General features: G+C 38.6%; 1 protein-coding gene across 2 annotated transcripts; it reads left to right on the top strand.

Moving 5' to 3' along the window:
• Positions 1-14,311: 14,311 nt before the first annotated feature.
• On the top strand, positions 14,312-17,801 carry LOC133735276 (SAGA-associated factor 29 homolog A-like). 2 transcript variants are annotated; one of them, XM_062162692.1, is made up of 11 exons: positions 14,312-14,455; positions 14,541-14,590; positions 14,866-15,037; positions 15,231-15,324; positions 15,503-15,579; positions 15,959-16,062; positions 16,205-16,290; positions 16,484-16,537; positions 16,936-17,089; positions 17,214-17,227; positions 17,437-17,801. In XM_062162692.1, exons 3-11 carry the CDS (start codon positions 14,920-14,922, stop codon positions 17,537-17,539), a joined length of 804 nt encoding a protein of 267 aa, XP_062018676.1. In that variant the 5' UTR covers positions 14,312-14,455; positions 14,541-14,590; positions 14,866-14,919; the 3' UTR covers positions 17,540-17,801. The 2 variants fall into 2 exon arrangements, with proteins under 2 accessions (XP_062018676.1, XP_062018668.1); XM_062162684.1 differs by having other exon boundaries at positions 14,315-14,455; positions 15,956-16,062.
• The last annotated feature ends 5,512 nt before the right edge of the window (positions 17,802-23,313 follow it).

The raw sequence follows: 23,313 nt of genomic DNA on the forward strand, positions 1-23,313 counted from the left end.
CCCCCAAAATATTAAATAACTTTATATATGTTTCTAATTGTCATGGATAAAAAAGTCAAAAGTTAAATAAATAATTAATAAGAAAACTTATTATTTCAGAAACTAACTACTCACTTCTAGACGGATAACCACCCATTACTCCACACCCATAGGGTGTGAGCAATTTCTATTTTATGTTAAATCAATTCATCTCTTACCAATATGACATTAAAAATATTTTCAGCTAGTCGAATTAGCTACCGATCTAAGTCAAAGAAAAGGCAAAAAAAAAAAAAAAAAAAAAAATTTGTATTGCGTATTCAAATTTTCCTTTTTTTTTTAAAAGAAGATTTTATTGAAACTTTAATGAGCATAGTTGTTTAGAATGACATCCCTTATAAATTTGGGAGTGATTATAAACCAAATTTCTTTATTAAAATAATAGATAAAAAATTATATTTTATATATTTATTTTCTTTTAGTTAATTAGTTTCTTTCTTTTTACTTATTAAGTTATTATGTCATTTTCTTGTTTTTTCCTTTTTATTTTTAGTTACTAATCTCTTAGGAATCCATAGGTATCTATTTTCTTGAAGTTATGGATGGATGAACCATAGATAGAACGATTTGAGGGAGTTTGAGCATCAAAATTATTATCAGGGACCTTATCAACAATGGGAGCGTATGTCATTCTAGAACCATATTTGTGCCTTGTGTGGATCTCGACAACACTCACCTTTTGAGTGTGTCTTCAGATTTGAGTTCCTGAAAATCATACAAGATAATGAGTCTGAATGAGTATGCATCAAGAGACTACGGCATCTCAAGCATATCCTCAAGAAGAGTAGCAACTAGTCTTTAAAATCTCTACTTCTAGAAGCTATAGCCTAGATGAAAGCTTCTGATGCAAGAAGACCAAGAAGTGAGGAAGCGCATAATCAACTCAACCTTAATCATGCATTAGAGCCAGGATTCTATTTTGATTTCAGTTTCAGTGGAAATTTCAATTAAAAGTAAGGAAATCACGTTAACTATATTAATAAAATTACATTTTTTTATGAAACTTTTACATAGATTAAACTAAAAATAACTTATAAGAAACTTATAACTCTAATGCTTTAAATATGTTGTTGATGGGATAACTTTTATACCTTGATTGCATGCTAGAAAAGTCTACCTACTCATAATTTCGAAACACATACAAGCATATAATAATTTGAACAAGTAAAAACCAAAAAGTAAAGAGAAAAGGGAAGAAGATGTATTGAATGAAGACTTGATGTCTCAAGAACAATAAGAGTTACGACACAAATTGAATGAACTCGGGTTTTACAATCTTTCCTTGCTAGATTTCGAACTAGAGAGAGCTATGGATGATAGAAGGGTGGTGAAGATACATTGTGAAATCAAATGGCTTTATATAGTACTATAGCCTTACAAATCCTTCTATCAAACAACTAAGGAAATTCTAAACTAATTAAAGAAAAGAAACCTAATCTAGAGTGGATTGGGAAACATCATTGGCGTCTTGGAAGTCTTCTAGATCCATCTTGAAGCTTCATGAATTCTCTTGAACAATCTTCACGGCAAAGCCTTCAAACTGTAGACGTTTTGCTCTATGTATGCTCACGGCCTTGTCTCCTTTAGATGGCCGAAATATGTCTTGAATAGGCTAGATAATCGATCTCCAAAGTAGCTTAGAACTCCTTGTCCAAATAGGCTTTGAAAAGTCAAGACAACTTCCTTAAAATTTAGGAAAGAAACTCCTAAAATTTAGGAGACAAACTAGGAGAGTTTTTAGGAAATAATTCCCTAAAACTTAGGAGATATTTTCTCAACATCATCCCTTGCACATGACCATTTCGAATAACATGTCTTGCACACTTTATGTAGATGTCACATGCCATGCACATGACACATTCCTAAAATTTAAGGATCTGTATAAGGAAATCTCTCTTTTATGTGTTTGGCCCAAACTCTAGGTTACTTGACCTAGTGGTAATAAGGTTAAATTAGAAGGATCTAGATTCCTATTCAATGTACGATTACTTTCCTTGTACGATTGAGATTCTATGCATTGTAATCCTCTATATAAAGAGGCCCCTATTATCAATGAGAATACACAGCGAATTTCTCTCTCTCAATTTCAGTTTCTCTATAACACGTTATCAGCACGAAGCCCTAACCCTGAAACCCTAAATTCGTAGCCTTCAAATCCTAGAAACCACCGCCGCCCACCTTGAAGCTCTCTTGCCAGCGAAAGTAACAGAGGAAGAAGAAAATAAAGAAAAAGAAAGAAGAAGAAGATGGTAGACGTGGCCCACTGCCGCAAGAAGAAGAAAAGAAAGTAAAAGAAAGAAGTGGAGGGGGAAGACGCGGCCAGAAAGGAAAAGAAAGAAAGAAAAACAAAGGGGCCCGCAGCTTTCACTTAGGTCAAAGGCAGAAGAAAGAAATAAAAGGGAAATAGATAGGTCCAAGAAAGAAGATGCGGCCCACTGCAAAAGAAAAGAAAAGGAGGCAGCAGCCCATCTGACCCACTAACCCGACCAAGCCCACTGACGACACCAGGCCCAAGCCTTCGGCCTAGAAGCCCACTGACGTCATCAGCCACGTCAACGCCCAGTCAGCACCAGTCAGCAGCCGCGTCAGCACCAGCTCCCCGGTCAACCCTCCGGTCAACGACCGGTCAACCTTTTCCAGGCCGACTTCCGGCGACTTTTCCGGCCAACTTTTCGGGTCAAGATTTCCGGCAATTTTTCAAGGTAAACTTTTCTAAAAGTTCCCGTTTTTGAAGTTTTTATTACTTTTCTCGGGGACTTCCAACATCCCTTCTTCTACCCCCCTTTCTTTATTATAGGGGAGACCAAATTAAGCCGAACTGTGGGGGTTCGTGCTCACTACAAGCTTGGAGCTTGTAGAGTCCTCCAAACTTAGAGTTTGTTGAGATAAAACGATCGACTGTAAACATCATTGTTTCGATCTAATCCAATCCATCTTGGAATCGAATTTCTTGGAAGCGACTGCGCTCGGAAATTCCTAATTTCTTAGAAGCGACTACGCTCAGAAATTTTATATGTTTTCGTGGTAGCTTTTTCCGCTCCGAAACTAACCCTTTTCTTGTTCTCTTTCAGGATGAGTAACCTGAACAAATTGGACTTTGCTCTATTGGGAACAACTGGCTCTGAATATCACAGGTGGGTTCGTGATATCCGCCAGCATCTCAAGGCCGATGGAATCTTGAATACGATTCTCGAGCCTAGCCAGGACGTGCTAACTGTTGAGCAAGCTCAAGCTTTGGAAGCAAATAGAGCAGCCTTAGAGGCAAATAAGGCGAAAGCCGTCATCCTAATGACTCGTCATATGGATGATTCGCTCCAGTACGAGTGTATGAATGAAGAAGACCCCAGAAGGTTGTGGGTCTCACTCGAAGAAAGATTTGGCAACGTCCGTGACTCCCTGCTTCCTGACCTAGAAGTGAGATGGCATTGCCTCCGCTTCTGTGATTTCAAGTCAGTTCTTGACTACAACTCGGAAGCACTTCGCATTAAATCCTTAATGGAATTCTGTGGTAAAGAGATCACAGATGCGATGTTGATTGAGAAGACTCTCTCTACCTTCCCCGTCTCTGCATTGATGGTTGCTAAGAACTATCGAATCGATGTTACTGCAGGACGGATAACAAGGTTTCATGAGCTTATTGGAGCTATGAATGTCGCTGAAAAGCATGACAATATCCTTGTGAAGAACTATAATTCGAGATCCGTGGAAATAGAACATATTCCGGAATCCAATTATAGTCGCGCTTCTAAGAGAAGGCGCCAAGAGCGAAACCCTAATCTTAGGGATACTTCTAGACGTTCTGGTCCATATAATCGCTCTACTTGGGAAGGTAACCGCTAATATAGGCGAACACGAAACCGAAGAGGTCAACGTGGAAAGAGAGAGGGAGGCAACGCCTCTGGCCATGTTGGTGTCGCCACCAACACTAAGAGCCATCTAAATGACGCTTTCAAAGCGCCTCAATCAATGGAGTTCGAGCAAAGAGATGTATGTTCTCGATGTGGAGTGTCTGATCATTGGGCACACATTTGTAGAGCTCGTGAAGAACTTGTCACCGCCTACAAAGCATATTGTGAAGCAAGAGAAGCTCACTATGTGGAACAAGAAGATCAAGAAGATGATCTAGAGTGAAGGGTTGAAGACTACAAATCTGACTGGGATCAATAGATCGCCGATTCTGTTTAAGTCTTTATTTTTCCAAGAGATGTAATAGGCAATTGCCATATTATTTTTGTAGTAGATGCCTATGGTTTAGTCTTTCTTCAAAGTAGGCGTACTCAATGTAAATGTGATGTCTAGGAAGGTTTTGAGATAAGTGGTAATTAAGCGAGCTTTGCTCCACCGACATCTCTCTACTCACCTGGTCACATTTGCGTTGGAATTACCGAAAGAAGTTAGACTACTACCATTGTTTTGCATTAGCTAGCATTTGGATTAGATTCTTCTAATGGTTAAGAGACAATGATGTACTCCGTTGGCTTATGAATAAAATTTCGAGTTCTCTTCATTACGACTCCATTTTGATTCATGAGCATGTTACTTTGTGACTACGATGGCTGGGCCATCAGTATTAATTCAAGGACATGGAATAGCCCAAGTTCCCCTTGCCAGATGGCACCTTAATTATTCTCACAAAACTCTCTACGCTCCTAGGGCAAATCACACCCTATGAATAGCCAACGGATTCCATGCAGAAATGCAAGAGGAGAACAAAAATGAGTTCATTTGCAATACCTCTAATGATTGCGTATAAAGGCGCATCTTAGAGATCTTTATGTGTCTCTCTAGTGGACTCTATGTCACTATTCGAGCTATTAATCCAATAAAAGTTATGAGAGAAGATCTCTTGGATTTAGACACATATTGGCTTTGTCACGACAGGATAGGTCATCCTAGTCATGATATTATGATCCGTCTACTAAAGACTTCACATGGACATCCTTTCTCTCGAGCAAAACGAAACATGAATCAAAAGTTGATTCCCGGACTAAGTGTGACCGCCGCCGCCATTGTTTTTGGCACCGCCGCCGTCTACAGCCAGCCTAGGGCTGCCACTGTCCCCCTTGACAGCGCCATAGAAGGCGTCACCCATGGCTATGACGCCATGGATGTCAATCCCCATGGTTATAATGCCATGGATGCCACTTCCCATGGTCTTGACACCATGATGGGTGATGTAGTCACAAACTTTGCTTCAAAATGCGTTTCTAACGCTCAGGCCCAACCAAAACCCTCATTGGTTGCTTCTAAGGCCTCTCGCTCATTTTACAAAGCCATTTCCTTAGGAAAATTAGGACTGAGACCGTCCTATGCAAAGGATATGATAATACTCATTATGTTCTTACATAGAATCCGTAGGGATTCTCTGGACTGATTCACCCAACTTGCGGACGTTTAAATATCTTATGATGTTGGTTGATATGCAAACACGCTGGTCCCGTGTTGTGCCATTGTCCAACTGTAATGCTGCTTATGCTACACTCCTAGCAAATATCATATGACAACGGGCTCACTCCCTGGATCATCCTATTCCGTCACTTGGACTTAATGATGCTAGAGAGTTTACATCGAAGACTTTCGATGGATATTGCAATGGGACTGATGTTGGACATCATATTCCCATGAGCACACCCAAATGGTCTCGCGGAAACGACTACGATGGTAGTCTGGACATTGGTAATGCGCACCAACCTCCTTATATCCGCTTGGGGTGATGCAATATCGCATGTAGCTATGCTAATTCGTCTACGACCCACTGCCACTCAATCTACCTCTGCGTTACAGCTAGTGACTGGGTACAAATATCGTACTTACGCATATTTGAGTGTGCCATTTATGTGCCAATTGCGCCGCCACAGCGCTCTATAATGGGTCCTTACAGACGAATGAGCAACTCAGTTGGATTTGAGACTTCAACAATCGTCCGCCACTTAATGCCCTTGCATGGCGATCTCCTTACCGCTAGATTTGCGGATGTCACTTTGATGAGACAGTCTTCCCGTCGTTAGGGGGAGATAGGAACATAGATGTTCAGCAGGAACGACAGGAATTGTCGTGGCCTGTCCCCACTATGTCTCATCTCGATCCCTACTAAAGTGACGAGATCACACAAATATGCTGCAAACATGCCCGCAAGGATGGAAGTCCCTACGAGAGGACGTAGCGCCACCCTACACAGAGGTACGCATGGCGCCAATGCCAAAAAGAGTGGTACTCTGGCGTTATAGGCCATGGCCCCAGCTAGGATGCTTGGGAGGCCCGTGAGTTCGAAGGATACTTTGGCACATTCCAACCCTTTGATCATCGACACTCAAAATCCGTCTCATGAGAATCTTCCGGGTTATGGTTATCGTTGGGGGACGCCTCAACGTTAGAACCCTATTCCTGAGAATATAGAGCTCTATGAAAATTACACTAGTGTACATGAGACGTGGGATAGAAACTCCATCATAATTGATTATGTAGTTGCGCATTTCATTGCGCATGAGTTTGTTGAGTTAGATGATATCGAACCACGCTCCGTTGATGAATGAATGCCAACGTAGAGAGATTTGGCCTAAATGGAAAGATGCGATCCAGGTTAAGATGGATTCTCTAACGAAGAGGAAGGTTTTCTGAGCTAGTGATGCCAACACCTCCTGACATAAAACCTATTGACTAATGGGTCTTCGTTAGAAAGCGTGATGAGAAAAAGAGATGGCAATCTCGCCTTATGGCGCAAGGCTTCTCACAAAACGCCCTGGAATCGACTACGATGAGACATATTCTCTCATAATGGATGTCATTGCACTCCACTACCTTGTCAGTTTGGTAGTTTCCGAATAACTGAACATGCAGCTTACAAATGTGGTCACTACGTATCTCTATGGGGATCTAGATACGGAATATACATGAAGGTTCATGGTGAACTTCATTTACCCAAGTCAAGTGGCTCTAGACCACGGAGCTCGTTTACAATAAGATTGAAACGCTCAATAAAGTGACTACTTGATTGGGAAGAGATATGCCCGCGCGTTTTCATAACAAGTTTCATATTCTATCGCGGTTCATGTTGGACATGATCTTCATTAGAAGCCCTTAAAGAGTTAAGGGAAACCGTTGAACATTTGAAATCCGAGTTTGAGATAAAGGATTTTGGGAGAACACGATTATGTCTTGGTTTGGAACTTGAGCATCGTGTCGATAGATGCTTAGGAATTTTGACAAGGTCAAGCCTTCAAGCACCCCCATGATCGTCGTAGTCTTGATCCTGAAAAGGATCCTCTTCATCGAAAGGATGATGACGAGGATGTGCTAGAGGCAGAAGTGCCTTACTTAGTACAATAGGCGCATTATTGTACTTAGTTAAATGCACAAGACCGGACATCTCATTTGCAGTAAGCTTGTTAACTAAGATATAGCTTTGCGCCAACGCGACGCCATTAGGATTGGTGTAAAAGATATCTTTCAGTACTTGAGATGTACGATTGATATAGGCTTGTTCTATCCCTACAGAGAGATGATGGATTCGGACCCATCACACACCAGGAACGCCGCCAACACTGGCTTGCGTCCCCTCTCCCCATCCCAAAACAAAGTTATTGTTTTGGAAGGTTTTGCTGATGCTGGGTATCTCTCTGACCCACACAAAGGTCATTCCCAAACTGGTTAAGTGTTCACCATGGGTAAAGACTGCGATATCTTGGAGGTCTACAAAATAGACCCTAGTCGCTATATCTTCGGACCATGCAGAGACTATTGCTCTTCACGAAGAAATTCGTGAATGTATATGGATTGGATCCATAATTACGCATGTTCGAACAATTGTGGTTTGAAGTCTACCATAGATGAGCCTACGAGCATTTAGGATAATGCAGCTTGTTTTGAACAAATGAAGCAAGGCTGTGCGACAACACCAAGCTTAATCAGCAACAACAGACTCTCCTCAAGATCAAAGTGAACTAGGTTCAATCTGAGGTCAGTGTGGCAGACTTGCTCACTAAGTCATTGCCTAAATTTCACTTTCGAGAAACATGTTGGTAGCATCGTTTACGGAAGTTATCCGAACTCCCATCAGGGGGAGATGCAGACATCAGGGGGAGATGTCTACATGTATGGTCTCGAAACGTGAAGGGTGTGTTGTGCTCTTTTTCCCCTTCGACCGAGGTTATTTTTGTCCCACTGGGTTTTTGTTACTCGGCAAGGTTTTTAACGAGGCAACGAGAGAAGCACCGCGTTTGGGCAACACAAGGGGGAGTGTTTAAGGAAATCTCTCTTTTATGTGTTTGGCCCAAACTCTAGGTTACTTGACCTAGTGGTAATAAGGTTAAATTAGAAGGATCTAGATTCCTATTCAATGTACGATTACTTTCCTTGTACGATTGAGATTCTATGCATTGTAATCCTCTATATAAAGAGGCCCCTATTATCAATGAGAATACACAGCGAATTTCTCTCTCTCAATTTCAGTTTCTCTACAACAGGATCTTAATTCTCACATGCAAAATATGTGACAAGCCCTTGAAAATGTCTCTTGCTCCTAGCACAAGTAGTTTTGTCCTTCTCCATCCTCATGCCTCCATTTTATTTCATCACATGCTTAACATGTGCCATTTAGATCTTTTGTATGCTCAATTGCTCCTAAAGACCTATAAAAATAAAACTGAGTTAAAAACTATATGATAAAGGTAAAACCATAGCAAAGTAGGAGAAATAAATATTATAAACGCCGCATTATATGCTTCTATCATTGTGAAGGGTAGACAAAATCATGGTCTAGTTCATGAGATTAATGAAGGTGGATGTGTTGGTGTGAGGAGCTAGAGCCCACCAGCTCATGGTCTATTTAAATTGAATTGTGATGGTCCCTCTAATTCACAGTTTGATAGATTTGGAGTTGGTGCAGTGCTTAGGGATGAACATTGTACTTTGATTGTGGGAGACAACTCTATTGTGTATTGTGGTCTATACTTTGGAATGTATGATTCTTTGAAGCTTGTGCTCCTTACTGGAATGATGCAGGATAGTTTCTTTTTTAGCTTTGCTCTTGGTTGGGTTATCACCATGGTGTTGGTCTTGCATTTTACCCAATTGACATTGTCCGTAGAAGAATGATGATGACTTCTAGTGAAACCGTACGTCAAATACAAGGGCTCGCTCGATTGCTTCAATCAAATCCTTAAGAATGAGGGTGCAAAGTCCCTCTTCAAGGGTGCTGGTGCAAATATGCTTCGTGCAATTGCTGGTGTTGGTGTGCTTGCAGGTTACGACAAGCTTCAGGTGCTAGTATTTGGAAGAAGTATAGTTCTGGTGGAGCTTAAGCAAGAAATGATAGTTTTCTGTGGGGGCTTCAGTAAAAGTGAATGACCCTATGTATCTACAAATATTGATGAAATTATTTACTTGTCCTGAGTTTCGTTTGAGGCAGTGTTTACTGATCATTGTTTTATTTCAGAGTCCAGGAATATTGTTCTCATAACCATCTTGGCTATAAGAGCTGTTTAGTATCAGTTATGTTCATCTATGAGTTATTATTGTTACTCTTATATTTATCCATCTGTTCAGTATTAAAAACTAATTGTTATTAATGTTTAAAATTGGTCATTCTACAAAAAATTAAGGCAAAAAAATTGATCAACCAAAGTTACCAAACAATTAAGGCAAAAAATTCTTTCATGTCTAAATTGGTCATTCCACAAACTCATAGTACTTTTAGTTTTGAGCTCACCAAACACTTTGTCACTGCTTTTAACACTTACAACACTTATAAAAAGTCAGTTTACCAAACACTCAACTGCTTTGCTTTTCAGCCACTTATTCTCATAAATAAGCAAAAGTTAGTTTTTTTTTTTTTTTTTTTTTTTTTTTTTTTTTTTAATGAACACAGCCATACCAAACACACCTGCAATCTAGGCTGAATTGGATTCACTAGTGAAGAGGGAGGTATTTGGACCAATAGTGCCAATACCGTCTAACATAAACCTGTTGGTCATAAATGGGTATTCGTTAGAAAGCATTATGAGACAAACGAGATTGTAAGGTACAAAGCTCACCTAGTGGTGCAAGGCTTCTCACAACGCCTTGAAATCGACTACGAGGAGATATATTCTCCCGTCATGGACGTCATTACATTCCACTACCTTGTCAGTTTGGTAGTTTCTGAAAAACTAAATATGCAGCTTATGGATGTAGTCGCAGCGTATCTTTTTGGGGATCTAGATAGGGAAATATACATGAAGAATTCCTTATAGACTTCAGTTACCCAAGTCAAGTGGCTCTAGACCATGGAGCGCGTTTACAATAATGTTGAAACGCTCACTATTTGGATTGAAACAATCCAGACGAATGTGGTATAATCGTCTAAGTGACTACTTGATTGGGAAGAGATACGTAAATAATGAATTATGCCCATGCATTTTCATTAAGAAGACAAGTTCTGAATTTGCTATTGTCGCGGTATATATCTATGACATGAATATAATTGGAACTCTTGATGAGTTAAGAGAAACCGCTGAATATTTGAAATCCGAATTTAAGATGAAAGATTTTGGGAGAACACGATTTTGTCTCGGTTTAGAACTTGAGCACCGTGCTGATGGATTGTTGATTTACTAATCGTCTTAGACTCAAAAGATGCTTAAGCGCTTTGATAAAGACAAATTTTGGCCTGTTAGCACTCTCATGGTCGTCCGTAGACTTAACCCTAAGAATGATCCGTTTAGTCCCAAGGATGATGACAAAGACGTGTTAGAGGCCGAAGTGCTCTACCTAAGCGCAATAGGCGCATCATTGTACTTAGCATAATGTACAAGATTGGACATCTCATTTCCTGTGAACTTGTTAACTAGATCTAGCTCTGTGCCAATGCGACGCTATTGGACTGGTGTAAAGAATATCTTTATATACTTAAAATATACGATTGATATGGGCTTATTTTATCCCTAAAGAGAGAAAATGAAGGATAATACGATGGAATAGGACCCATCATGTCTTGGAAACGCTGCCGCCTGGCATTCCCCCACCCCTTACCAAAGTTCAAATTATGTTTTGATGGATTTTGTTGACGCTGGGTATCTCTCAGACCCACACAAAGGTCGTTCCTAAACTGGTTATGTATTTACCATGGAAAACACCGCGATATCTTGGAGGTCTACGAAACTACTTCTTCGAATCATGTAGATATTATCGCTCTTCACAAAGTTGTTCGTGAATGTATATGGTTAAGATCCATAATTGGGCACGAAGTATTTGTGGTTTGAAGTCTACCATAGATGAACCTAGCTACAAGCATTTATGAGGATAATGCTGCTTGCATTGAGCAAATGAAGCAAGATTACATTAATGGCGACAAACCAAGCATATATCACCTAAATTCTTCTACAGTCAACAACAACAATCTCTCCTCAATATTAAAGTGAACCAAGTTCGATCTAAGGATAATGTGGCGGACTTATTTACTAAGTCATTGTCTAAATCCACATTCGAAAAACTTGTAAGTAGATTTGGCCTACAAAAATTATCTAAACTCCCATGATCACAACCATCAAGGGGGAGGATTAATGTCTACATGTTTTGATCTCGAAATGTGAAGGGTGTATTGTACTCTTTTTCCCATTCGACTGAGGTTATTTTCGTCCCACTGGTTTTTGTTACTCGTCAAACATAAGGAGCACCAATGTTTGGACAACACAAGGCGGAGTGTTGAAGGAAACTCAATTTCTGTGTGTCTAGCCCAAACATGATTACTTCTTCTAGTTGTAATAAGGTAGAATATTCTAGATCTCGTAATCTGTATTTAGTTAGGATACCTTGTACTCCAAGATATTGTACATGTAATCCTCTATATAAAGAGACCCCTATTATTAATGAAATCATCTTAGTATTCTCCCAAATTCTCTTATTCTACAACAGTTCAAAATCTTATCTTATATTGTGTCTTGACAAATTGTTATATTAAACAGTTTATAATTCTTTGTAAAAAAAACAAAAAATCTTTGTCAAAAGAAAATAGTTTAAAATTATTCTTATCCTTAAATCAATTAAGAAATCAAATTTATAGTGTATCCAATTTTAAATTAACAACATATTTAAATTTTGGAAGTGTGAACAATGGATTGGCATGTTAGTTGCCTTTTATTGGTCCATTGTGTAACTAGAGGCAATTACCAAATTTTATGAATAGTTGATTGGTAGTTGCAATTTTGTAGGCAAATAAGCAAGTGTCCTTAGTCCATGAGTGCATTTTCTGTAATTATATTTACTTACTCAGAAAGCAATTTGCTTGTTGATGGTTTAATCAAATTAAATTTTTACGTGAAGTTACAAATTTTAGAAACCATCCACCACTATTGATGAACTTCCCATTACCGTTAATTGAGTAACTGGCAACCCATGTCGAAATTAGGTAAGTGGTGTTATTGGAGGTAGACAACGGTAATTGTAGTGGTGAACAATAGACAATAGAGCTTATTAGTCATTGAGGGGTGGCTAGGTGGGTAATATTTCTTTTTCTTTTTTAGGTGTGATCATGAGGAGGTCCCAAAAGAAAGAGAAAAGGAAATTTGGAAATTCAAAAGAAAAATAAAAAAATTTATAAGTACAAAATAGAAGGTTTCGTAGTCCCTTCTCTTTCGAGTTAGGGTTTGTGTCATGGTTCCGACGTTTTGGTTTGGATTGGGCTGCTGGTTTTGGGTTTTCAGGTCCTCTGCCGGCTTTTGGCCGAGCATTTCTTCCAGCCTGTGTTGAGTTCTCCGGGGGATCCGTGGATGGCCCGCCCAATAGCTTTCTATTGTGGTTTGAACCCATCCTCGTCAATGCTGCTTTATCGGGCCTTACTAACTCGATTGGCTTTCCAATTCACCCATCGTCGTTGAACCTTTTGACTTTCAGTACCAGTGTAGTATAGTTTGTTGGTTTTCAGTGTTTTGTAATGGAGTGTGGTACTCTTCCTTACTTTTGTGGTGAGGTTTAACGAGGCCACTATGTACTCCTTGATGTAAGTTGTTATATCAATAAAGTTTCTCTCCTTTGATCAAAAAAAAAAAAAAAAAAAAATAGAAGGTTTCGAACTCTTGATAACATTGACATTTTAATTAGGATTAAATTCAGTTTACCCCCTGAGGTTTGGGGGTAACTTCATGTTAGTCCCTATGCTCTCAATTTAACTAGAAACACCCCTGAGCTTTCCAATTTCAGTCAGCTGTGACTAATTGCTCAGCTTCCGTCCAAATTGGACGTTAACTCCGACATTGGGGTCCACTTTAGGGGTTAAAATGGTCATTTTAGGACAATAGTGGTGGATCAATAGTGGTCTCATCTATTTCATAAATGTTATTCTCTTGGAGATTATTGTTCTTGTTCTTCTAGTTTTCTACTTATAAGGCAGTACTAGAGGTGAAGCGCTTGAGTTTTCAGGTATCTTCTTGCACATGGAGATAATAGACCCTATCTATCTACACAAAAAAGTTCCCTCATGGAGAACTTAATTTTATCCCACCACATGCGTTGCATCATGATGGTTAGGTGGATAATATTAGGGCAACCCAAGTTTTTAAAAGTAATAATACCTGAGAGTGGTAGACAGTGATTCTAACTACGAGTTGGAGGGATCAGTAGAGAAAGTTTAACGTTTCGAGATAGTCTATAATTAATAATTTCTCTAAAATTGAAATATGCGATTCCAACTACGAGTTGAAGGGAACAGTAAAGAAAGTTTAACGTTTCGAGATATATTAATTATAATTAATAATTTCTTTGAGATTGAAATATATGATTCCAAATATGAGTTGGAGGGACCAACAGAGAAAGTTTAACGTTTTGAAATAGTCTATAATTAATAATTTCTCTGAGATTGAAATATGTGATTCCAAATATGAGTTAGAGAGACCAGCAGAGAAAATTTTAATGTTTCGAGATAGTCTATAATTAATAATTTCTCTAAAATTGAAATATGCAAGTCTAAATATGAGTTGGAAGGACCGGCAGAGAAAGTTTAATGTTTCGAGATAGTTTGTAATTAATAATTTCTCTAATATTGAAATATGTGATTCCAACTACAAGTTGGATGGACCATTGGAGAAAGTTTAACGTTTCGATGATAGTCTATAATTAATAATTTCTCTAAACTTGAAATATGTAGTCTTTAGATTCTTTTCCCGTCTTCATTACAGTCGTTGTGCCACGTATATAATACGACTCGCCAATAAAAAAAATAGCGATTAAAGGTTATTTTTGAAATTTCGCCGGACAATAACGGGAGCAATCTGGTCATAAACTTCAAAAGAATGAGTCGTGATTGGTCCCCAGACTTTCCCCCAGGCTCATCGATAAATAAAAGGTTTTGATGTCTCAGTTCAAGAGACCCAAAAGAACAAAAAAGCAAAAAAATAATATATAGAACATGTTCTTTAAGTCTTGAACCCAGAGACAGAAATCAAAGGTAAGCAGATTCTTCTTCCATTTGCATCCAACCCAATTGGGTCTTTTCTTCCAATGATCCCAACTTTTTCTTTCTTTCTTCCCAGTTGAACCAACGCCGGAGCTACCCAGTTTCGAATAATCCCGATCGATTCAGGTAACATCCATCAATCACGCTTCCCTTTGCTTTCCTTGTAAATTCGAATTCTTTAAGCACAAATGTCCACACTACTCCAATAATGGCGGCACAAATAGAAACTTCCACTTGTGTTTTTTTTTTTTTTTTTTCTTTCCCCAAAAAATTTGGAACACCAAATTTTAAGTCTTCCATATTACTTTTAAGTTCAAATCGTTACTTTAAGGGTTTTCTTTTTTGATATTTGTTGTTTATGATTGATGTATGGTTATGCATATATTGAAATGGAATTGCAGGTGAAGAGTTTGAGGTTTGGAATCTGTAGGGGGAGTTAAATTTTAGAGAGAAGCATGTCGACACCGGATATTGCAGGAATACTGGACAAGTCGAAAGAGCTTGATCAGTTGAGGAAAGACCAAGAAGAGGTGCTCATTGAGATCAACAAGATCCATAAGAAGCTCCAAGCCAGTGAGTGCCTCTTTTACAATGTATATCGTTTCGTGCACTTTATGGGTAGTTTTTTTGGTCGGTTAATGTAGTTAGCAACTTAGCATTACTTACTAGGTATGGATTGGTTGTCTGTTTTCCATGATTTTAGTGTAGTCTTGTGTGACAATAACTTGGTTTGTTTTTGAATCTTTCTTTGCATATGCTGACATAGCTCCTGAAGTAGTTGAGAAGCCTGGAGATAGTTCATTGTCGAAGTTGAAGAATTTATATGCTCATGCGAAAGAGCTTTCAGAAAATGAAGTGAAGTACGTTTGTTTATACCTTTGATTTAGTAAAAAAAAAATTCTACTTGTTTCCATAATCTTTGAGTCAATATTATAAGAAATATGGTTCTGAACCTCCTGGTTTTGTCTTAAATTCTTTCCCTTAGATTTACGTTAGATGCTTCTAACCTGTTCGGGTTGTTGATTGTCTTGGTTGCAGTGTTTCAAATTCGTTGTTGGTTCAACTTGATGCTCTATTGCCTTCTGGACCTCAAGGGCAGCCACGAAGAAGGATAGGTATGGATCCATTCCTATAAGACTAATCTTCTGCAGTATGTATTTGAAGATAATTAATCAAATTCAGAGCGTCTCACGTTGATATTTACTTGGATTTACTTTGTCAGTAAACAATAAAAATTTCTGTAGTGAAGAAATAGATATTTACTTTCATTAAATGCCAAGTGTTTGCTTTAGATTCTGAAGTATCCCAATTCAAATTTATATGGCAGTTACAGAAGCTTTTCAACTGCCAAAAAGAGGCTTTATGCCAAATCTAAATTGCATTTCAGTGGCTTATATTCCTAAGAGATGATAGCCTTTATTATTATTTTTCTTTTCTTTTCTAAAAAGAATATCATATTTTCTTCATTTAGCCGATTTATATATACTGTAGAAGGTGAGCCGAAAAGGAAGAGAATGAAGAGTGACTCTGAGATTCCAAGGATTTCCCCTGCCCTCCGAAATCAACTTGAGGCCTGTGCCAGTCTAAAAGGTGAACAGGTATGCTGTTCTATGGTGTTCTGTCAAATCTGGTTCTCTTTATCACATCCAGCTACCCTAGTACTCTTGCTTACAATGTTATCCTTCACAATGATTGATCCTCTTTAAACTTGTGTTTTATTGACATTTACTATACTTTTAGGTAGCAGCTAGGGTCACTCAAGAAGATGCTGATAAGGACGAGTGGTTTGTTGTAAAAGTGATCCATTTTGACAAGGACGCAAGAGAGTAAGTTTAGAACCTATGTAAAAGCTTTATTTTTGTAATGATGACAGATTGAGCAGTCATTATCTTTCAGCAAGTTTGTCTGTTTATTAGGACATTATGTAATACTAGTTAACAAGAAATAATTAGGAGAATGCCACTCCTCTGATATGTAGTTTTAAGAACCCTACTTGATCCTTTTTCACTTTATGTGCAGATTTGAAGTACTAGATGAGGAGCCTGGTGATGATGAAGAAGGCAGTGGCCAAAGGTAACTTTTTGTTTTGGATGAATGATTAACAATTTTTTTGTCAGTGCTTTGTATCGAATGCCTTTTCACATGAATTTGTTTTTTTTAGTGGCTTACCATATATAAAATATGAAATTTTGTACTTATACAACTCAGTTGCTCCTTATATGGGACATCTTGACATGCGTCTAAGGGTGTTTGACTTATGAGATTATGGGAAGCTATTTCCAAACTACAAAGGAGCTATTTTGAGTTCTCTATACTGCTGCTTCTCTGAGGATGTATATTGCTTTGCTATGAAAATTGCTGCTTGTCCTGCCCAGTAGTTGTTGAGAGACAGTATTTTTTTTCTTGTTCTTGTCTGTTGATTATCTACACTATATTATTTCATCTGAGGCACATTGTTTTTGCACTCTCAGAAAGTACAAGTTGCCTATGTCAGCTATTATTCCTTTCCCCAAGAGAAATGAACCCTCCCCTACCCTAGATTTTCCTACTGGAAGACATGTTTTGGCAGTTTATCCGGGAACAACTGCACTATACAAGGCAACTGTGGTTAATGTTCATCGTAAGGTGACAATTCCATCCATCTTGTCTTCTTTATTTTGTTTCAGTTGTTTGAATACATTCGACGATTCTGATGTAGAGCTAACTCTTATTGTTCTCTGCATGCTTCCATTGGATGCTCAAATATCAGAGGAAGACGGATGAGTAAGTGATATCCTCATTTGCAGTTTATTTGCATACACAAACTTTGGTAACAGTACATTGTTTATGTTGTGGCGAATTCCAACCTTTAGATGTAGTGACCTTTTCAAGTGAACAATAATCCTCGTTTGGCATTCTTTAAAAGACTCCTTTCCCCAGATATGGGGAATGAATAGAATGATATGACTCACAGAATTTAATATCTGATGCAGTTATTTATTGGAATTTGATGATGACGAGGAAGATGGGTCTTTGCCTCAGAGGACAGTGCCCTTCCATAAGGTTGTTGCCCTACCAGAAGGACATCGCCAGTGAATTTTTCCCTCAATTCAAGATTGTTGGGGTATCATCCAGTCTAATATTCAGCAAGTTGAATTCAATCATCCATCACGTTTAGTCAATTATGTAGTGTCTATATGTATGATTATAGGTTTTGTAGGAAGCAACTTCATGTTTGTTTAGGATCTCTTTCCACTCTTCTGACCAAGTGGAAGTGAGTAAGGAACTGAAATGGATATGAATGTGATAGATCAAAATTAAAGTCAAGTTGACCCGCCATCTCTTTGTTTGCATTCCACATTTATTTGTGCTGTATTTTCTCATTATTTCTTCACTGCCCCGGCCTTTGTTTGCACTGACCAGTTTCTATCCCCATCGTATTTGTATTCTGTTATCACAGTCGAATCAGTCTTGATGGTCCAGGATTTAACTATAAGAATTTGAGGGTAGCATAGAAGGATGATTATTTCATTTGAACCAACGGAACAAGACAGTTTTTGGGTACACATTTTCTTTGTAGTTTTTAGCACTGTATAAAGTTTTTACATCTTTTGTAGTCAGTAAGAAAACAGTGGCCAAGAGCAGATCTGCCTATGCTTGACCCTGCTAATCGTCCATAGCGGTACAGGCATCCACATATGTAATTGCAGCTTCTGGGAGTTCAGCTCTTAGTTTGATGACTGTCCCTGAGCTGCATGTGTAGTACTATGGCCATGTCGTTTTACATAACACAGTGCAGGTTAAAGATTGCAGAATAGCTTCACTGGCAAGCAACCAATTGGACCGGTGTTATCCCACCCCCCCAACCCCAACCCCAACCCCCACACACCCAAAAAAAAAAAAAAATTCATAATGTGCTAGAGTTTGTGATCATCTTAAGTTACTATCGACATAGTTAAGCACTAGTGTTATACTAGCAATGCTGTAACAAACTGGTTTACGGTTTCTGGCATTGCTGGACGAAGGTGGTTGAAGCTTAACTTTCGAAAACCAGCAGAAAGATCATTTTTCCCAAATCCCAATATCAGACGTGTACAGAGCCCGGGGGCTATTGTATCAACTCACCACCAGTCTCTTTAGTGTGTCAACAAGGATAACTTTTCAAGACTGTAGGCTTTCGAATATAGATTTGAACCTTGTCTAAGAGATCACCGATGTGTGCTTTGAACTGCAGAGCTGAGCCATCTGCATATTAAACAAGAAGAAGCTCTGCTGTTCTTGAAAATTGTTTCATTCTTTGTTCTCATGGTTTGACTCTCCAGAGGCAAAATTGCAGAATGGCGGTAATTTCTTCCAAGCTAGTTCAAGTATGCACCCAAGTGTGGCAAGCGTAGGTGCTCAGCTGCATATGCATCATTTAATTGTATCAAGATATTAAGTTCATTATGCGAAAGAGTTTAATTAACAGGCAGATACATCTAATAGGATGATGAGAAAAACTTAAGATCTGTTATGTTATCTGATCTTCTTGTAACCTGTCATCAGTACCTCCAGTTTTGCCAAGCTTTGTCAGTACCTCCAGTTCTGCCAAGCTTTAAATTTGTTTTGTTATTTTATCAGAACCTGACCTTCAGAAACAGGACTTCCTTCCTTTTCGGGTTGCCTTCTCGTATCACCTTTAGTTGTTTAAAAATGCAGATATTTGGGGAATAATTTCCAATGGTTGTTTTTTTTTTTTTTTTTTTTTTTTTTTTTTTTCTATTTTTTAAAAAGAGGATCAAAGAGTTTCACTCCTGCCCGGTGACTCGAACCCATGACTTCGTACATAGGTAGTGAGTGCTCTAACCACTGAGCTAACACCACTTCGTCCAATGGTTGCTAAATGTACAAAGAGCTCTTTCATACTGTTGGCGTTCCTTTCAACAGAGCATCTGCCCACTGTAAGGCTATAGGGAAAAGTTTAAATCATCAAAATGCTACCAATTATTAAGGCATACAAAATAGGATCAAAATGTCGCCTCTTCTGTGGTGATCAGGAAAGAAATATTTCAAGAACTTCTGGTTTTCTCTTATATTCTTTTCGTTGCAGTGAAAGGAGAAAATATTGGGTTCCGGAATTCACCTCTGCATATCACAGTTCCCTTTTCTGTAGCATGGAACTGTCTCATTATGTTGCTAAAGAAGCATGTATATTTTCATTCCCCGTCTTAAGGATGAAATCTTAGTGTTCATACAAACTTGAGAGACCATGAGATTGGGAGGCTCATCCCTGCTCTCTCTGTTTGAGAGCTTCCCACTTCAATCTACATTGGATGTTGCCATCTTGTGCTTCACTGCTTGGTGACAACTTATTGCTTCCATTTGGTGACGAAGTGAAGGCTACGGTACTGTGGAGGTGCAGTGCATTACCGATTCTTTCAGTATTGATTTCAATGGAGAGAACCAACCTCATATTTTGGAGTGAAATTGGGTTGTCGGTGGATTACCGATTACTACAGGTCAAAGTAAAATTTTTGGCTTTTCTACGTGTTTCAGTCTCTTGAGTCTACAAGATCAGGAAGCTGCAGTGCCTTTGTCATTGAGTGTACGAACCCTAAACCCTTCTGTGGACTGCTTGTGCACACTGTTTCTATAGAAAATATAATACAAAATCAGGCTCGTACACTTGAGCAAAGTTAACCTGGAGCATTGATACCATGATAGCATCCTTTATGTGCATGTGACGATTGTGAGTTAAAATCACCTAGATCTAGGATTGGTTTGCTTGCATGATTATCTAAACTCAAAGCTTTATGCATCTAGGAACAATGAATTGAGACTTAACCGGTAATAGGATTTATTCTTAGGTAGTTGATTCTAGACTTATCTGGTTGGAATTGATACCATTAAATGAGTTTAAGCCTTTATAGTTTTATCCGGATGCAAATAGGGTAATTGGGAAATCAGAATAGCATCACTTGTATTTGAACTTCAATACTTGCAAGGGAGGTTAGTGGTAGACAATCCAAGCCCTAATTTCATCCATTATATTACTAGTTTAGTTTAGAGTAGTTTAGTTTACATTTGAGCATTTATTTTAATTTGGTTCACCACTCTATCCAACAAACAATTTCACTACCAGCACAATGCACATACTCACCATGTGCCTAGATTTCCTTGAGAATTTAGGTTTGTGATTGTACATTTGCATATTCTAGCTTTCCTTAGGTTAACACCCTAGCTAATGAAAGGAATCCAATCCTCGTGGGTTCGACAACTTTTCTTAAATCCCCATACTATTACTTGTACCTCTTATACTTGAGGATGACTATTTGGCTAACATCGGGGACTTTCAAAATCTCTTCTCCTACATCCCACATTTCTTGTAACGTGGGTTCAATTCATAAAAACGGAACAATGGGGAGTTCACGCTAAACTACGAACTAAGAGCGTTCGTAAACTACAAACTAAAAGCGTTCGTAAACTACGGGCTAAGAGCATTCGTGAGCATCGAAAATTGAATATTCAAACATCATTGTTTCAGTCTAATCCACACTTCTTGGAAATCGATTTCTTGGTAGCAAAGAGGCTCGAAAATCCTTAATTAGTTGTCGTGGAAGTATTACACTCCGAAACTAATTTATTCTCCTTTGTTTTTAGAATGTCGAATGCAAACCTGCAAAAACTTGACTTCACTAAACTAGATTCGAATGACATTGGTTATCACCAATGGATGAATAACGTCAAGAATCACCCCACTACTAATGAGATTCTGTGGAGTAGAGCTCACAGATCATGAATTAATTGAGAAAACCCTCTCAACCTTCCCCGTCTCAGCACTATTGGTTGCAAATTAAGCAATATAGGCTTGAGTGCAATATTAGACAGATCACGAGGTTTCATCAGCTTATCACTGATATGTCAGTTGCTGCGAAACATAACAATACACTCATGAAAATACTATAATTCAAGGCCCGTTGGAACTAAGAGCGTTCACTAGGCGAATTATAATAGCACATCTAAAGAAGGGCGCAAGGAGCGGAACCCTAAAGCTAAGGGACCATAAAATGGATATGTGGGTCCATACAATCGCCCTAAACAGGAAGAAAAAACCGCCAGATTGATGTGCGGACACCTGGCAACATTGGCCAGCATGGGAGAGGTAGAGCTGGCACTACCAATCGTGGTGGTGTCACCACCAACATCCCTACGGGACGTCTAAATGCACAAGGTGCATCTCAATTAAAGGGTGAGGTATGCTATAGATGTAGATCTTCAGAGCATTGGTTTAAGCGCTCTAATGCGAGTGAAAAACAAGCTGCACAATACAAGATGTATTAATATATGATAGAGCATGAGGCTTATCTTGTAGCTAAAGGAGAATATAGAGATGACAATGACATCAATCTCACTAATTGCAGACTTCAAATCTGGCATGGGAAACAATGTTGATGCCGCAGATTTTGATTAATAGTCTTTTTTTTTCCAAGAATATATGTCTTGGCATTTTGCCTTAGACATTATCAATAAATGACGATAGTTCTATCTCTTTCTCAACTAGGCTTATCCAATTAATTTTGATGCCTAGGAAAGGTTTGATCTGAGAGAACGGTTTTATAAGTGAGCATTGCTCCGCCAAAATCTCGTCTTACCTTACCTGGTCACTACCAAATTGGAGCTACCGAAAGAATTGAGTGACTACTATTTGTCTACACACTACTACAAAAAGTGCATCACACAACGGTGGAAATCTGTTGTGTGATTTGGGTCATGTCTGTCGTCTATCTCGGTGTTGTGTGATGAGCACACTCCAACAACGGTGAAACACCGTTATGTGTATATCATAGACACAACGCTTCAATTATAACCGTTGCACCGATTCTGCACATGCCAATGCCAGAAATTGGATGTGGCGGATTCAATTGTTGTTTCGATGGTGGTCAGACAACAGAAGTAAGTACCACGCTGTTGTTGGTTAACTTCTCACACAACAACAAAATGACACTCAGACAACGAGAGTAATACCATACTGTTGTTGGTTGACTTCTCATACAACAGAAAAATATGGCAATTGTTGTTGGTTGTTCTTTCCCACAACAGATGTCCTAAGTAATTGTTGTATGTGTGAGGCTCAATGTTGAATTCTTCACAAGTCATATAACACATTGTTTCTATACCGTTGTGCGATTTAACATTGGACAACTAATACCTATTTGTTCTGTTGTGTGACTACTAATGAGACAACAAAATTTTATAGGGACCGTTGTGTGATTTAACATTGGACAACTGATACCTATTTGTTCTGTTGTGTGACTATTAATGAGACGACAAAATTTTATAGGTACCGTTGTGTGATTAAAATTGATTTGTTGTGTGATTAAGGATATGTGTATTCATACAACTTAATTTAGTTCACTATTGTTCGTTCATTATCGATATTCTACCTGGAATATTTGCATAAATATAATGCTCAATATATATTATGTAATGAAGTACTCTAATTCAAGCGTCTAGTGTACCAAAATTATTGTTTACTCCCTATACTTATAGGGTTTCGTCGTTTCAGTCCCTGACCTTCGAATTTCACCTAAAAAGTCCCTGAACTCCCAATTTCTTCCTAATTAGTCCCTGCCGTCAACTTTCAGTCAAAGACCCCGTTATTTTGCTGACGTGTCATTAATTTCAAGCTAAAATGTCTATTATACCCTTAGTTACTCTTTTTTAATTTTTTTTCTTTTCTCTCCTGTTTTTTTTCTTTTTCTTTTTCTTTTTACATCTTCTTCTTCCAGCTCTCTCTCCTTTTCTTTTTATCTCCGCCATCACCCCAATCTGCCATGGCTAAGCCAGCCACCCAAGTCATCTGCATCTAACGAGCACACTTCGTGCTTGTC

This window comes from Rosa rugosa, chromosome 1, assembly GCF_958449725.1.
Source record: "Rosa rugosa chromosome 1, drRosRugo1.1, whole genome shotgun sequence".
Taxonomy (NCBI): Eukaryota; Viridiplantae; Streptophyta; class Magnoliopsida; order Rosales; family Rosaceae; genus Rosa; species Rosa rugosa.

What these genes read in the sequence shown, in the direction of transcription:
- LOC133735276 (XM_062162684.1), top strand. Translation starts at nt 14,920, where the DNA reads ATGTCGACACCGGATATTGCAGGAATACTGGACAAGTCGAAAGAGCTT. An exon ending in CTTTCAGAAAATGAAGTGAA is followed by an intron (nt 15,325 to 15,502) that starts GTACGTTTGTTT and finishes TCTTGGTTGCAG; the next exon opens with TGTTTCAAATTCGTTGTTGG. An exon ending in GCAGCCACGAAGAAGGATAG is followed by an intron (nt 15,580 to 15,955) that starts GTATGGATCCAT and finishes TATATACTGTAG; the next exon opens with AAGGTGAGCCGAAAAGGAAG.